We start from the raw sequence: 17,422 nt of genomic DNA on the forward strand, positions 1-17,422 counted from the left end.
TGTTTAGGGCATATATCCTCTTGAAATTTATTTTATTTTAATTTAATTTAATTTAGTTTTTTAGTTTTTGCAAGGCAATGGGGTTAAGTGATTTGCCAAAGGTCACACAGCTGGGTAATTGTTAAGTATCTGTGATTGGATTTGAACTCAGGTTCTCCTGACTCCAGGGCCAGTGCTCTATCCACTGCGCCACCTAGCTGCCCCTTGAAATTTATTTTAAAACATAGGCAACTAATTGACCTAATAAACAACCTGCTGAACTTGGCATCAGAAAAATCTAATAGTACCTTAGATACTGATAAACTCTGTGCCCCCCCAAGCAAGTCACTCAGTGCCTCTGAACCTTTCAGACTCAGTACTATGTATAAAATGATAATAATGATAGCTTTTATTTCTTGGAGTTGTCATGAGGATCAAATGAGGTAACATGTAAAAGTGCTTTACAAATCTTAAAGTGCTATATAAATGCTAGTTATTATTTATTACATGGTTTGAGGTATGGTACATATTTTCTTCCAAATTTCATTCCAGTTTTCCCAGCATGTTAAACTGATTCATTTATGTAAACAATAATTTTTTTTTGTCCTAGGCAAATTTCTAATTAACATAAAAATTTTTTAAGAGAAAAATATATGTAATTCCAAACAAATATTTTTTTCTTAATTTTTGTTTGTTGCATCATAGCTTTCATTATTTTTCTTTTTGAGCTTAAACTTAAAAGAGTGTAATCCCTTTGAGGTTAGGCAGATATTTGAGTTTTTTGATCTTTGTTTTACCAGCACATAGCCAGTATTGTGCTGGTATGGACTTAATAAATATTTGTTTTTGTTTTTATGAACATTTATCATTATGAATATTTTCTTATTTTTCCTCAATAAAAAGAATTCATTTATATGTATTTTCACTTGTTCCAAGAACTGAAATCAAGAGAGTAAAAATGTTACATAGGAATTTCTTAGCTCAGTGATCTTGGGAATGAATTTTATCTCTGATGAAGAAAGCTTTTTTTTTTAGGTTTTTTTGGCAAGGCAAATGGGGTTAAGTGGTTAAGTGGCTTGCCCAAGGCCACACGGCTAGGTAATTATTAAGTGTCTGAGGTTGGATTTGAACCCAGGTACTCCTGACTCCAATGCCGGTGCTCTATCCACTACGCCACCTAGCCACCCCTGAAGAAAGCTTTTGAACTTGATTGTACCTTAGGGAATTAAGTGTAATAACAAGAAATTTGGTAGTATTTAAACCCATTCTTTGTCTTTCAATAAAATTCTGACTGATGATCTAAGTTCTTTGTCTATAAGGAATGTCAGTATAGTGTGACTCATGAGCTGTGAAAGAATCTTTTGGGTCCATGAAAAATATGAAGCTTAATGACATAGATGTTAGTGTGTTTAGCCTCTTCTAATGAAACAGATGCCAAGCCTTTTTACTTGGATAAAATTATTTTACCTCTATTGTTTAAGAATGTTTAATGTTTCAGTTGTTAGAACTCATATATTTGATTTTTCCCCAAAACTGATTTTAGTGGTGTTTATATTAGCTGTATCCTTAACTGACTTGGCAATCAGGGCAAAATTTAACTAAGATGACCCCATACCCTGAAGCACTGTTATACAATAGACCTTTAGCTACTGGGGGTGGAAATTGGCAGATATAATGAATTACATTTTTCTTCCCCCCGTATTTCTATATAAGCTCAGTGTCCTGATGGAAAAACAAGCATAGCACCATAATATTTAGAACAGGAAAGAAAAAAATCTCTGCTTTTTGTTACTCATCTTTTTCTGGATATAATTTAAGAAATGTCATTATTATCCTCTTTAAAAAAATTGTGATCTGGGGCGGCCTGGTGTCGTAGTGGATGGAGCACCGGCCTTGGAGTCAGGAGTACCTGGGTTCAAATCCAACCTCAGACACTTAATAAATTCCTAGCCGTGTGGCCTTGGGTAAGCCACTTAACCCCATTGCCTTGAAAAATCTAAAAAAAAATTGTGATCTTATATGATCTTTTACAATATGAAATTTTTTTCCTAAACTGGTCTAGTGAGCTAATTTCAAGCTTAGTGTCAAATTTTATTATTAATTGACATCTAATCTTTAGAGTTAGTGTACATCTGTAATGTATATTTGAGTTGTATTATTTGTAGGATGATAGTAGAAAGTACCCTTGAATAGCAGTCTGAAGTCTTGGATTCTAGTCCTTCCTCTCCCACAAACTATCCATGTTACCCTGAGCAATTCAACATCTTGAAGCCTCAATTTTCTTTCTATTAAATGAGAGTTAGTCTAGATTAGATGTGTCCAATCTGACCAGGTTACATGTAACCCTTACAACCCATTCATGTGGCCCTTATCACATAACCAGAAAAATGAAGAAACAGATGAGGGCATGTCCAAATGTTGCAGCATCGTAGACCAGCTTAACATTTAACTAACATGGCTCAACTTTTTCACATAACTAATATTGTGAGTTCTCACTGCAGGAGATTTTGGTTTTTTGGTTTTTTTAACAAAAATATGCATATAGGAATTAGAGTATTTTAAAACATTATATGATTCATCTTAATTGCTACAGATAAGCAACTTTATTATATGCAACATTAATTACTATTTTGTGACAAGACTTAGAGAATAGACTTAAAGATTTTAGAAAACACTAACAGCATTTCAGTAATGTTTGCTACTCCATTTTCAGTTGACATCAACACATTGCCTGCAAACTTGCAAATAAATGATAGAGTTGCAATCAGTGATGCAATTTAAAGAAAAATTCATCCAGGTGTCTTTATTAGACTTTTATAAAAATGTCCAACATTTCATGAACATGCCTGTTCATGATGTCTCTTTTGAGGAGTAGATATATTTATGAGCAACTTTTTTTCCCCTATGAAGTATACAAAAGTAAAATAGAACAAAATTTCAGATAAACATCTTGAAAATATTTTTCACATCATTATAACTTCTATCAAACCAGTTATAGATGCACTGGTATTGAAAAAGCAGACTCAATGTTCATATTAAAAATGGCATCTTCCTATTTTTTGTTTAAAAAGTAAATATTTTACTATCATGCTCATTATTTTTTATAATTATACTTTATCACATTTTTACATTTTATTATTATACTCATTGATAATATGGATTACATTGTAGTCTTAAATAAATATTAGATTCTATATGTGACCTTGACAAGTTTTTGTTGGGACAGTGTGACCCAGAAGTGCTATACAAGGTCTCAGTGCTTTAAATTTCAGCACGGAAATATCAAACAATACTGACAGTTCACAAAGTCTTCAAAAATACCCCTTTTTGTCTATTTTTTCTAGGAAGAAATAAGTATTTTTGAAGGTGATCACATCTTTATAGAAGCTGGAATGTTTTTCATTACTTTTTGAACATGGCAATTGTGGTATTTCATGTTGTATGAATGAAGCCTATCAAAAGAGTTCAATGTAGAAAGATGCTCAATATCATATCTTTTAATTTTTGGCAATTATGATTAGCTACAGTTCTCTGTTGTCAGTGCACTGTAAGTTTTTCTTATTGATGAATGTGTCCAAAACTTATCTCTCTAATCTTCACTAAGTACTAGGAACAAAAGGAGAAAAATTCCCTACAAAGTTAATTTGTTGTTCTGAAAGCTAATGAAATGCCTCCCTTTTCGTGTAGCTTTAGAAGTAGCTGAATGCTATTATGTTTTGAAAGATAATTTAAAATAAACAATTACAATTATTCTCTCTTTCTCTGAGAAATCTTTCTGTAATGGTTTGTGGTTATGTCACTGAGGCCTCAGGTGAGTATAAGTGTATCAGTGTTGGAATTCCCTCTCCATGTTTAATTCCCCAGGGCCATGGCATTTCTGGCTAATGTGAGTTTTCATAATTCAATATTTTATCTTAAGCAATTAAATACATTATAGATTTCTTAAATATTTCAGCTTCTCAAGATACATGTTTCCTAGTTTGCATTGTAGATATCAATTATTTGGGGCTATAGAATCCATCTACATCATTGGAGTAAGAAGAAGAGAGAAGAGGAAGACAGAAGATTAGAATTCTTATATCTCAGTTCTAAGTTTCATGGTTTCACTGTTATAGGGTGTACAGGAGCAGAGATCTCTTATGTAGGAAAGAGAATTTTTTTAAATTTACATTTTTATTCATTTATACATTACTAAATTAGACTTGTTGTAAGAGTAAAGATAATCTCCCCCCCACAAAAATAAAAGTGAAAGAAAGAGGTAAAAGAAAATGTGCTTCAGTCTGTGTTTGAATACCATCAGCTCTGTCTCTGGGGTGGATTGCATTCTTTTTTTTTTTCCCTAGTTTTTTGCAAGGCAATGGGGTTAAGTGGCTTGTCCAAGGCCACACGGCTAGGTAATTAGTAAGTGTCTGAGACCAGATTTGAACTCAGGTACTCCTGACTCCAAGGCTGGTGCTTTATCCACTATGCCACCTCGCCACCCTGGATTGCATTCTTTATCATAAGTCCATCAGAGAAATTACTTCCATATTTTTCCACAGTTGCTGTTGCTGATTGTAATTCCCTCCATCTATTCCTCCCCATAACCATTTATTATATTTTCTCTCTCCTTTCACTCTGTCCCTCTTCAAAAGTGTGCTGTGGGGCAGCCAAGTGGCACAGTGGATAGAGCACCAGTCCTGGGCCAAGATTCCCCAAACCTACATCCTACCCCAGAGACCCAGAAACCACCCAGCCCTTTGGTCCTGGACATGCCACCCAATCCTATCACCTTGCAAAAAGTAAAAAAGAAGGAGTCAGGAGGACCTGAGTTCAAATCTGATCTCAGACACATAATAATTAGCTAGCTGTGTGACCTTGGACAAGTCATTTAAACCCACTACCTTGCAAAAACAAAAAAAAAGGTTAAAAAGAAAATGTTATATCTGACTATCCTCTCCCATGATCTACCCTCTCTATCACCTCCATCTCTCCCTTTCTCTTTAGGAAGGAAATTTCTTATGGATGTTCACTTTTGTGTTACAGATCACATTTCTCCAGAGAATGTAAATGACACGGCCAAAGAAACTTGCTTAAATTGGTTTTTCAAGATTGCTTCAATCAGGGAACTTATTCCTAGATTGTATCCTTTTCCTAATCATTTTGAAGAAAATATGAAAGATCTCTTTTGTTAACAGAAGTCATGTGATAAATTTTCTGAGGAAAATTTAGTTGTTGTGCTATTACTTTGTTTGTTTGAAAATAGAAGAACACACCAGATTAGAAGCTCTTTGCCTTCTAATGAAGAATATGACTCTCATACAAACTGAATCTTAATTGTACAGTGTATTGCTCATACCCTGATGAAGTTTTAATTATAATATTTCTGATTTCCATTTTATTTCAGAATGTATCAAGATAACATGATTTTCCAAAGTTTATTTTAAATTATGACTTTGCAAATTAGAAAAAAAAATGGAATAATAGTAATTGCTAACATTTGTATGGTTCTTTGAGTTTGTCGAACACTTTACATTTATTATTTCATTAGATTCTCAAAACAATACTGTGAGGTAAGCATAAAATTGGGATAGAATGCTGGGCCTGGAGTCAGGAAAACTCATCTTCCTGAGTCCAAATCTGTCCTCAGATACTTAATAGTTCTGTAACCCTAGCCAAGTCACTTTACCCTGTTTGCCTCAATTTCCTCATCTTTAAAATGAACTGGAGAAGGAAATGGCAAATCATTCTAGTACTTTTGACAAAAAAATCCCAAGTGGGTCACAAAAAGTCAGGCATTATTGAAAACAGCTGAAAAACAACCAGAAAAGTATAAAATATACAAAATATCAGCCAACTATGTTCTATTATTTCTAGGAGTTATACGTAGCTAAAATAGAATAGCAACACCGTTTAATTCGTAGTTTCATTCTCTCCTCCTTTCCTTCCAAAGGGGATATTCCATAAATATTTTTTCCTTAAACGTTGTTGTAGCTATGTGGAAGCAGCCATCCTGAACTGCAATAAGTTTTTGTCCAAAACGTAAGAATAGTGCCCAGTGTGTAGAACAGCAAAAATTCTGAAACATTTTCATAACAAATATGTTGAGGCTGTTATTTAGGCTATAGTTCTACATTTAATAATGACAGTAAAATATTTTATTAACATTACCAAATACTAAATAAATTGAGTGTAGAAACTGATTTGTACTATTGTCTGTTAACCAAAGTGCCTGTTATTGTACTATGTGTAGCATAGGTTTCCAATAAATTTTTGCTGATTTTATTTGTTATTCAGCCTAACTGGATTGAAGTTGATTCATGGTACATCTAGTACAATTTTTTAGGATGATGTTGGTGTTCAAGAAACAATTTATAATCTTCCTGGGTGGGAAACACCAGAACTATAGAATCATCATCATCAGTAACAATAGTTTGAACCACCCCGTAAGTTGCATGAGTGACTAAATATGAAGGAAGAGAATGGGGGAAAATGGTGCTTACAGAAAATAGAAGGACAACTAGGTGGGACAGTAGATAGAAACTAACCCCAGAATCAGGAAGACAATTGATATTTGCTGGCTGTGTGACCCTGGACAAGTGACTTGAACCTAATTGCCTCACAAAAAGAAAAAGAGGAGGCTTTAAAAAAAAGAGAATGAAAGTAGAGTACTGTACAGATGAAAAGAAAAAAATTAAGTTCAGAAAATGTGGTGGGGAAAGTTAATTATCATATTTCTAGTTGGAGATCAGCGGTAGAATTATATCAGTTTATTAAATACTTATAAAAATGTTTTGTGCAAAATACTTTTACTCAAAGTTCAGTGACCAGAAATGGAATACAAAATGTTTGAGAGAAGTTTGAATATAATCATGTCAAAAGAGAGGTCGGTACAAAATGATATCAAATTTTGTAGGAAGAAAGCTCTTATATTTAGCAAAGTATGGGGACAAAGTAAGATTGTATGGAAGACCAGACATCTGACCTGGGTCTTGAATGAAATTAAGTATTTCGTTAGGTAGAGATAGAAAGGAGTTTATTTTCACCATAAGGACAGGTAGGTTATTAGAATGTATGGAGGTAGAAGAATGCAAGACTAGGAGTGTGGAAAAACAAAATTCCAGTTGGCTGGAATATTGAATTCCTGAAATGGATAGCATGAGAGTCATCTGGAAAAGTAGGTTGGGGGCCTAATTATGAAGGCTCTCAATTGCCTGGCTAATGAGCTTATTTTTTTTCCTTTATTCTGGGGAGGGTAGTTAAAGGATTTTAAACTACAAAATGATACAATCAGATCTATGCATAAAGAAGATTATTTTGGCAGCTGTATGAAGGATGGATTGGATAAGGAAGCATCTGAAGGCTATTAAAATAGTCTATGCCAGAGATCTGGAATAAATTGGTATACTTGTGAATAGAGGGAAGAGTACAGATAGCAAAAAATGTTGAGGTAGTATCAATAAGACTTGGCAATCTATTGGATATTGGGGATTAGGAAGTAGAGAAAAGACAAATTTGATTCATGGCAGTAGCCTGTGTAGCTTTCCAGTTTAGATGATTGGAAACCATGAGCAGAAATAGATAATTATTGTTGGTGAAGAATGATTTGGGCATTGGTTATTGGGACATTAATGTTAACATCTAAAGAGGGAGATGGAAATGCAGACATGGAGCCCTGGAGAGATGAGGGCTAGATGTGTAGAGGTGAATTATCTGCATAGAGAGGTGATCATTGAAACCAAAAAGCATTTTTTCAATACCTGCTATGTTCTGAGCACTGTTCTAACAATAGGAGTGCATGATATTGCCAAAGTGGGGAGTAGAGCCTCTAAATAGAAAAGAGTTGAGGGTGGTTGATAGAACATTGAGAGTTAATTTAGTATCTGGGAAGAGAAACATGAATGAAGGAAGAAAACTAAGGAGGAATGATTGAAGTAAGAAGGTGCTATGTTAGAGAAGCTGAAAGGGGAATAATCAATAGTGTCAAATACAACTGAAAAATCAGAGAATACTGAGAAAAAGACCATTGGACTTTGTAATTAAGAGGTCATTTTTTTCCTTTAAGAAAAGAGTTTTACTTGAGTGTTACAGATGAAACGAGATTACTGGGAAAGGCTCCTCCTCCCCTTCCCTCCCCCCCCCCCCCACAGAAGGAGAAAAAAATCAGTAGATGGGCATAGATTGAAGAGAGAGAGACGGAATGATTGATAACAAGGTCTTGGAGGAGATAGTTGGGGATGGATTAAGAATCTAAGTGGAAGCTTTAGTGAGGGCATGGAGGAGACCCACCTTACCTTCTGAGACTGCTAAGGAGGAGAGAAAGAGAAAAGATATAGCAAGTTTTGAGGTAGGAGGGAGGAGGAAAGAAAATCTTGGTAAAGTAAAACAATGTCATCTCTTGGGTAGCTGGGGATTTGAAAAGGGTAAAGAATTACAGTAGCCATTGGAGCAGAGGATGTGTATCAGGAAACAATTTTTTAAGTCTTACAATATTGATTGGTGCTTGATTTATTGATAGGCACCTTGATTTGTGCCTGAATTCCTTCTGTTGAATTGCCCCTCTTTGATGAAAATTTAAATCAGAATTCATAGATTTACATTAAAAAATTAATATTAGTCTTAAATCTCTGTGTATAATACTGATTTATTTTATTCTTTTGCTCCTAACAGAGGAATTTCAGAATGTCTTCCACGACTGACATGTATGATTAGAGGAATTGGCGACCCTTTGGTTTCAGTATATGCCAGGGCATATCTGTGCAGGGTAGGCTTTGATTTAATTAGGGCCATTAAAATGTATGTTTGTGTTGTTTCTTTAAATGCTCACATTTCTCCTTCTCTGCCACCTCATAAGTTATTGAAAGAATGACTTTATTAGCTGCTAATTCTAGTGAATGAATTGTTAACAGAAAGCACTCTTTTGGCAATGTATGTTGTTTAAAATATTAATTTCACAATAATCTAACTTGATTAACTGATTAGACAAAAGATTAGACAACTTTTTCAGGGTTAATTTTCTCAATTCTCAAAATGGAAGGCAAAAATAGAATCCTGAATACTATATATCATCATTAGATTGGTTTTCATTGATGTAAACAACTTCATTCATTCATACATTTATTTATTTATAGGTTTTAGCAAGGAAAATGGGGTTAAGTAGCTTGCCCAAGGCCACACAGCTAGGTAATTATTAAGTGTCTGAGACTGAATTTGAACTCAGGTCCTCCTGACTCCAGGGCCAGTGCCTCTATCCACTGCACCACCTAGCCACCCCCAATATAAACAACATTTTAAAAACCCAGTGAACTTTTACTTGGTACTCTTGTGTTCATGTTGAAGAAAGGACTTGGGAACAACTTGATCGTCATCACTTGCAAAAAGCTGATACTCTTTTTAGAACAGTGTGACAAATTGCAAAATTTGTTATGCTATTGATTCTATTCTTTACATGTGAATCAGCCCAGGGTTTCATTTTGCCCCTTAGTTATGGACTGTATTGCTTATGTAGTACTTGAAAAAACTCCACAGTTCTTGAAGTATTGAAATATTTCAGTTTCCATTTGGAAAGGAACTGTTTCTGGTTAGCCTCTTTCAGGTTTGTGTTCATTGAACAATGGTTTATAAACATCACTACTATAATAGTTTTAAAGATCTATGATTTCATGGTATGATTACTCCTTTTAGTTCAATTCAACAAGCACTTAATAAGTATCTACTCTGTGGTAGTCTTTATGTTGGGTGCCCAGCTTACAAAGAGAAAAATGAAACAGTCTCTGCCCTCTTAGGAATTAATATTCTACTGATGGATATGGTAGCCCGATGTTGCTTTGGTAGATAGACTGTTTCATTGGTTTCTTTGACTATATTCTTTAATTGGTAGTTAATCTTTTGATGATGAAATTCCTAGAATTTAGCTTGGATGGGTCTTGGACAGTAGTCTTAAGGCAATGTTTCAGATTATTCTAGGCTGATAGAACCTGCCCCAACTTGTATTTTGTTGGTATAGCCTCTGAAAACCCAGGGTCACTGCTAAGCCAAATGGAGTCATCCCAGTAATTTTGATATTAACATAATTAGTTTTTAAAAAATCAGTGATTGATGAGATCCTCATGAACATTAAAATACTTTGAGAACAAACCTCTGGTTTATTTATGATATTAAATCAAGTAGACTTAAGTCTATAGATTTTTGATTTTGAGGTTTGCCAGGATATATAAGCAATGCTGGCGTTAGTGTTATTTCTTAACTGGCCACAAAAGAAATCAGATGATCACAACAATTACACTCAGAATAAATGAGATTCTTGCTTTGAAGGAGACCTTTAAAGAATTTTTTAAAATACTGACAATAGAAGACACAAATAGTCACTTTAAGGCTAGAATTTTTTCCCTTTTATAATATATCCAAATATCTCCACACACTTTAAAGTATGTGTTATGTTTTCATAATCTACTCAGCAATGTTAGATATATATGGTATTTTCCCCAACACTGCCGAGTTGTGAATTTATTAAGAATCAAACAAGAATCCCTTAATGGAATCAACATTTACTCATCACTTAGGCTTTATGGCATGGTGGCATTTTATCACAATATTTAAAATGACCCTTCTTAAGGGCAGCTAGGTGGTGCAATGAATAGAGCACTGGTCTTGGAGTCAGGAGGACCTGAGTTCAAATCCTGTCTCAGATGATTGATACTTACTAGCTGTGTGATCTTGGGCAAGTCACTTAACCCTTGTTAAAAACAAACAACAAAATAACTTTTCTTATACTTTAATGTTCTTTATTGCTTATGAAAAATTAACCAGATGAAGGAAAAAATCTTGTTCTTCCACATTTATGTTGTGTTAAAGAAAAGAGGAAGCAAGGAAATGATGTTACAAAGTATCTTTTAGTAATCAGTAGTGGCTGTAACTAAAATATTGCTTCTCGGGAGTGAGAGAGACTAAATTGTGATAAAGATAGATCTGCCTTTAATAAAGTCCTAATAAATCTAGGACATGCATAAGTTCCCTACAGTGTGTGGATATGAAAACTTTTTAATATTTAGAGTATAAGTGTTAGTCCATTAATTAACTGATGAATAATCAGACAGATGTAGAAAGCCTTAATGTAGGAGATGATAACATTATCAGAGCTATCTTGAGGGAAAGTGATCCTCCATCTTCCTTGGGAAGAAACAAAAGATTTGAGTGGGTAGCAGGAAGGGGGTGTTGTGGGAATGGGACTAGGAAGCTGTTTATAAAAGGAAAGTATGATTAGCTTTTCTTCTTGAGTCATATCTCCTTCTTTTCTTGTGCTACTTGTCCACAGTTTCTTTCCTGCCACTGGTGCCTAACAGATAATTATTCCTTCTTCTACAGTATGATTAAGTCAAATGTGAGGAAGTCAAAATACAATGCTACTCAATGAAACATTTCTCTTTAAGATGCTTTTATTCTGTGTTTTTTATGTATATTATTCATAGTGGGTAGTTGATCTTAATGATCAGCCTTTCCCAGGTGAGTTCAAAGTTATTTATAGACTTTGTTTCACTAATCTTCTTTACTTTCTATTGTTTCTGTTGAATATCCTCTATTCACAGAAGTTATTTTTTTATTGTACTTTAAGCGGTAAAGTTGGAATTTTCAAATTGCTTTGATTCCTAACTTTATCAGCGATTTTTATTTGGTATCTCAATTTCATGTAGGTTTTTCAATATGCCACTCCTACTTTTTTATCCCAAATCTTTCCCATATATTCTAATATACATACTCTATAATTAACTAGCTTATCTCTTCAATTACAAATGTGAAACTTAGGTTTAAAATAACTGATTCTTGTAATTATTGGGTTGATAGTGTAATATACTTCATATTGTGTTTTATGAAGACTTTTTAAAAAAATAAAAATTTATTTTTTTAGTGACAATTCTACAAGAAGCTAATTTGTAACAGAAATACTAGACCAAAATACTACAATGTCTAACTTTAGCATAGGGGTGACCCCAAGTTCACAAAGCCTATATTATTCAAGTACAAACTCTGACTAATTGTACCAACCAAGAAAAGTTTTGATTGTGATGCTGAGTATAGACTATTAGAAGATATATAGTATAGACTATTAGAAGATTAGCTACTTGCCCACAAACTTATCCCAGAAATTTGACTTGAAGAAGGTGGTTAGATTTGGGGGGGAGGGGGACATGTTGGGGGATGGAAAGGGGAGGGATTGATATGGCAATTCACTAAGATGATCTACTAAAGCCTACTGGGATTTGTGGTCTACCTCTGTGGAGAAAGTAACCACAACAAAGAAAGTAGAAATTATAATGAAAGTCTATCTTGATTAATTGGTTATCTTCTAAGACATTTGTTGTACTTTTTATAGAGGGAGAGAATATCATGGACAAACTTTGCAGTATATTCTACTTTAGAGTTCTCTGTTGACTGGTTCCTTAGACATCTGTTTGTAAATATCAACTTCTGGGAGGCTCAAAGATGATTTTACTTTGATTTGACTGTAGGTTGGAATGGAAGTGGCACCACACCTTAAAGAAAGTCTAAATAAGAACTTTTTTGATTTCCTCCTTACATTTAAACAGGTAAGAAAACTTTAAAAAATGAACAAATCCTGATTTATGGGTCAGGTTTATGATGAACTAATTTTGGCTTATTAATCAATCCAGTTTTGTCTTCCAAGATGAAAATGCTTTATAGTCATTAAATTGAGTTTATGCTGAGAAATTATGCAGTCCTTTATTATTGGCAATTAAAATGTATTGATTATACTAAGTATAGATTATTGATAATTTACAAATTAACAATAAAGCTCTCCAGTTGATTAGTTTTTCCCTTAGCATCTTCTGTCTGTTTTTATCAACTTACTAGCCTTGCAATATATTTCCAAATCAAGTGTGCTAAGTGAGATGGGTTTTTTTTTAGGTTTTTTTTTTTTAGAAGGCAATGGGGTTAAGTGGCTTGCCCAAGGCCACACAGCTAGGTAATTATTAAGTGTCTGAGGCCGGATTTGAACCCAGGTACTCCTGGCTCCAGGGCCGGTGCTGTATCCACTGCGCCACCTAGCTACCCTGCTAAGTGAGGCTTTAAAATTTGGGCATATTTTTTTAGCTTTAACAACCTGAGAGAGGAATATGCAAAAATATCCTTATAAATATCTATTATTCATTGATTAATTTTTCTCTTTGTTGTGTTACTTTTCAATTAGGAAAAGTAATGTGTGGGGTGGCTAGGTGGCGCAGTGGATAAAGCACCGGCCCTGGAGCCAGGAGTACCTGGGTTCAAATCCGGCCTCAGACACTTAATAATTACCTAGCTGTGTGGCCTTGGGCAAGCCACAAAAAAAAAAAAGAAAAGTAATGTGTATGGATTTGTGTGTATGCATATTTTTATTATCCATTTATTCAGTCATGTCTTACACTTTGTGATTGCCTAGACTATACTGTCCATTGGATTTTCTTTGTAAAGATACTGGAATGGTTTACAATTTCCTTTTCTGGTGAATTAAGGCAAACAGGTTAAATGACTTATCCAGAGTCACATAGCTAGGAGGGATCTAAAGGTGTATTTGAACACAGGTCTTTTGTCTCTAGACCCAGCATCTATTCATTGAGCCCTCTAGTTGCCCTAAATACATATTAATGTACTTAAATTTGTCTTTATATTATAGTTAATATTAATTTAATTATTATATAACATACATACATTTTTATGTAAATAAATGTATAAATTTTTTGTACATATGTGTTCCCTTTAGATTCATGGGGATACAGTTCAGGATCAGTTGGTGTTGCAAAGTGTGGAGATTCCATTGTATCTTACTTTGTACTCTCCTGCTATTGATTGGATTTTGCAGTGCATTGCTTATCATGCTCCTGAGGTAATTTCTCTATACAAATACTTCAAAATGAAAGTTTTGGTGTTATACATTATAATAATTTTTAAATTAGATATTAAATATTTTATTTATTTTTCCCACTACATGCAAAGAAAGTTGTCAACAATCATTTTTTTGATAAGATTTTGAGTTTCACAATTTCCCCCTCCCTTTCTTCCTCCAACCCTGTCAGAAAACCATCTAATATAACTATGTTAAACATATATCTATATTAATCATGTGAAAGAAGATCAAATCAAAAAGGGAAAAAAAGCATTAGAGAGGAAAAATACATGAGACAACTTTTTGTTTTGTTTTGTTTTTTTACTTTTTGCTAGGCAATGGGGTTAAGTGGCTTGCCCAAGACCACACGATTAGGTAATTATTAAGTGTCTCAGGCCAGTCTTGAACTCAGGTACTCCTGACTCCAGGGCCGGTGCTCTATCCACTTCGCTACCTAGCCGCCCCCCATGAAACAACTTTTAAAAATTGAAGATAATAAGCTTTGATCTGCATTTAAACTCCATAGTTCTTTTTCTGGATATGGATGATATTTTCCAATGTAAGTCTTTTAATATTGTCTTTGATTATAGTATACTGCTGAAATGAACAAGTCCATCATACTTGATTATTACACAATGTTGCTGTTAGTGTGTACAATGTTCTTCTGATTCTGCTCACTCCACTCAGTCTTCAGTTCATTCAAGTCTTTCCAGGCTTTTCTGAAGTCCCATCCCTCATGATTTGTTATTGGTTGATTGGTTCTTGTCCTTCATTTATCAGAGAAGACTAAAATGACATCACTATGTTGGAAACAAATTGCAGTGTGTCCTACTGTGGCTGATCAGATCAGTACGAGCTCAGAATCTCTACCACAGGTCAGGCCAGATAGTTCCATGTGAACACCTTGGCAGCATTGATTTTATTAGTACAAAAACTTTTAAATTTAATATAGTAAAAATCATCACTTTTGCAATTTATAATGTATGCCTATTTTATGTTTAGTCATAAATTTCTCCCCTTTTTGTAGATCTGACAGAGTATTTCTTGATCTTTTGTTTGGTCTGTAGTATCATCCTTTATGTCTAAATCCTGTACCCATTTTGACTTTATTTTGGCATAAGGTGTGAGATGTGGGTATATGCTTAATTTTTGTCATACTATTTTCCAGTTTTCCCCAACAACTTTTGTCGAATAGCAGATTCTTATCCCAGAAACTAATGTTTGTCAAACAGTAGATTACTATAGTCTTTACTAGTTTCGTTTGAACCTATCCTAATTTACTAATGTTTCTTAACCATTAGCAGACAGTTTTGATGACTGCCACTTTATAATACAGTTTTAGATCTGATAGAGTGAGATCACCTTATGAAGTGATTCTTTACCTCAAGAAGCTGACTATCTAGATCAGGGCTGTCCAAAATGCTATCTGCATTGTGATTTTATGTGGTTGCCTGAGTTTACTAAATGCTTTAGTAAAGGAAGCTGAGCTACTGCAGAGCTCTCACTAAAATGGCAAATCAAAATATATTATTGTTTCAATAAAAACTTTTATTTTTATTTAATTTTTTAATTTTTTTATTTATGGCAATAGGATTGAGGGACTTGCCCAAGGTCACACAGCAGGTAATTACTAAGTGTCTGAGGTCGGATTTGAACTCAGGTCCTCCTGACTCCAGGACTGGTGTTCTATCCACTAGAGATATCAGTTGTCTTAAGAACTTTTTCAATTATTCTGTAATCAGAAAACATTTGTTATGAGTCTCCTGTTAGGTAATATTCAAATATTGGTTATCTATCTTATCTATCTATATCTATCTATCTCTATCTATCTATCTATCTATCTATCTATCTATCTATCTATCTATCCATACATATACAGAAGAAGTTCTTCCAATAACTGCAATGTGGAATTGGCATCCAATTAATTTTCTTCTTAATTTATGCTATGGGGAGAATTTTGGAAGGAAGAGGGTAGGAAAAGGGGAAACATTAAATGAGAGAATTAGGTAATTTTTTTTCTGAAAAAATTTCAAGGTTTAATTACCTGTAGAATTACCCTTAGAAACATTTAATTACTCTAGAACTTTACTGGAAAGAATACTGCAGTTGGTTAAACTCATCTCTAACCTTTCATTAAATATTCTTCTAGGTTCTGCTTACTGAGATGATGGAAAGGTGTAAGAAACTAGGGAACAAGTAAGTATTCTGTCATTTCTAGAGCATAAATTGAAGACTGAATTTTCTGTTCTGAGACAGTTAGGTCTGTTTGTGCACATGCTTGTAGAAAGACCATTTGAAATTCTTTTATCTGGTCAACCAGAAGCAGTTTCCAAACCATTAACCTTTATTTGATTGCCCTCAGAAGATATCAGACTTTATTTCTAACTTATTACTATTTTAGAGAGGCTACGCAGTCATTCTCACTTAACTTAGCTAGAAAATAAAATCAGTAATTCAAAAGCTTAGCCCTTCCTTCCTATTCAATCAAGAGAGATACATAGAGTCAGCTGCTTATCTATCCATGGCTAGCAGAGGGTATGCAATTTGGTTATTTGCTGCCTAATAGAAAAACCTTCTGCTCTATGCAGTCTATTATCTTGGTGCTAGGTGCTGTTTGGGATGAAAGAGAAGTATTAGACATGAACCTTGACCTTTAGCAACTGTCTGCCTGATTGAGGACACAGTGGTTAAGCATTTTTTTTTTTAGGTTTTTGCAAGGCAATGGGGTTAAGTGACTTGCCCAAGGTCACATAGCTAGGTAAGTGTCTGAGGCCGGATTTGAAGTCAAAGCTGCCCCAGGGTTAAGCATTTTAAACAGAGAATAGTATATAAAACAGTGTAAGATTAAGTGCCAAACTGTGGTCTAATCAGAGCAGGGAAAGGGATTGAGACTGTGCTGGTGATTTTCATTACTATAGGTCCCAGGTAAGGAAATTCCTCCCACCAGTGTAGGTTGGCATAGTTTCTACAACTTAAAAGTCTTAGAGAGCTTCCTGGGGCATTGAGATTTTGAGTGACTTGCCCAGAACCATAGACCCATTGTGTTTCAGAGGTGGGATCTGAGACTAGCTGCTGTCAGCTTTGAGACTAACTCTTTATCCACTATGCCATACTTCTCCTCAGAGTAGTGAGAGATTAAAATAAATGTAAATGGGACTTCTGGTTTTTCCCACTGCCAGTCCCTAAACAGAAACTGCTATTGCTGCAGTAAATATGACAGGGGTGGGGAGGGAGGTCATACAACCCCTTGAAATCTTAATTTCTCTAAAATCTTTGAAAAGTATGTAAATAGTGTTTCTACTTTATAAACCTAAACAGAGGAAAGTTAATGAATGATATAAGTTAACATCGTAGTTTGAAATCATGGCCAAAGGAAGACTTTGATGAAAAATACTATTTGTAAGCTGATCAGTTTATTTATAATTTTGTTGGTTTTGTTTTAAAATATTGTTTTGATCAATACCATTATAAATATAAAGTACTCTCAAGGGAAGTATTTATTTACCCCCACATACTTTATAATTTTGATTAAAGTTTTTAATAAGTTTGAAAGTGTTCCTACTGGCATCTTTAAAAACATGGGAA

At 34.2% G+C, this 17,422-nt stretch overlaps 1 protein-coding gene across 3 annotated transcripts in view; it reads left to right on the top strand.

The window, feature by feature from the left end:
* Positions 1 to 17,422, top strand: part of VPS35L (VPS35 endosomal protein sorting factor like) — a 126,967-nt gene that overhangs the window by 38,166 nt on the left and 71,379 nt on the right. For all 3 annotated transcript variants that reach the window (XM_074205291.1, XM_074205292.1, XM_074205294.1), the window contains 6 exons: positions 5,005 to 5,101; positions 5,953 to 6,000; positions 8,629 to 8,722; positions 12,465 to 12,542; positions 13,715 to 13,837; positions 15,987 to 16,033. In XM_074205291.1, the coding sequence (XP_074061392.1) occupies positions 5,005 to 5,101; positions 5,953 to 6,000; positions 8,629 to 8,722; positions 12,465 to 12,542; positions 13,715 to 13,837; positions 15,987 to 16,033 (487 nt within the window). The remainder of the gene's footprint in view (positions 1 to 5,004; positions 5,102 to 5,952; positions 6,001 to 8,628; positions 8,723 to 12,464; positions 12,543 to 13,714; positions 13,838 to 15,986; positions 16,034 to 17,422) is intronic.

Source organism: Macrotis lagotis, chromosome X (genome assembly GCF_037893015.1).
Source record: "Macrotis lagotis isolate mMagLag1 chromosome X, bilby.v1.9.chrom.fasta, whole genome shotgun sequence".
Lineage (NCBI taxonomy): Eukaryota > Metazoa > Chordata > Mammalia > Peramelemorphia > Peramelidae > Macrotis > Macrotis lagotis.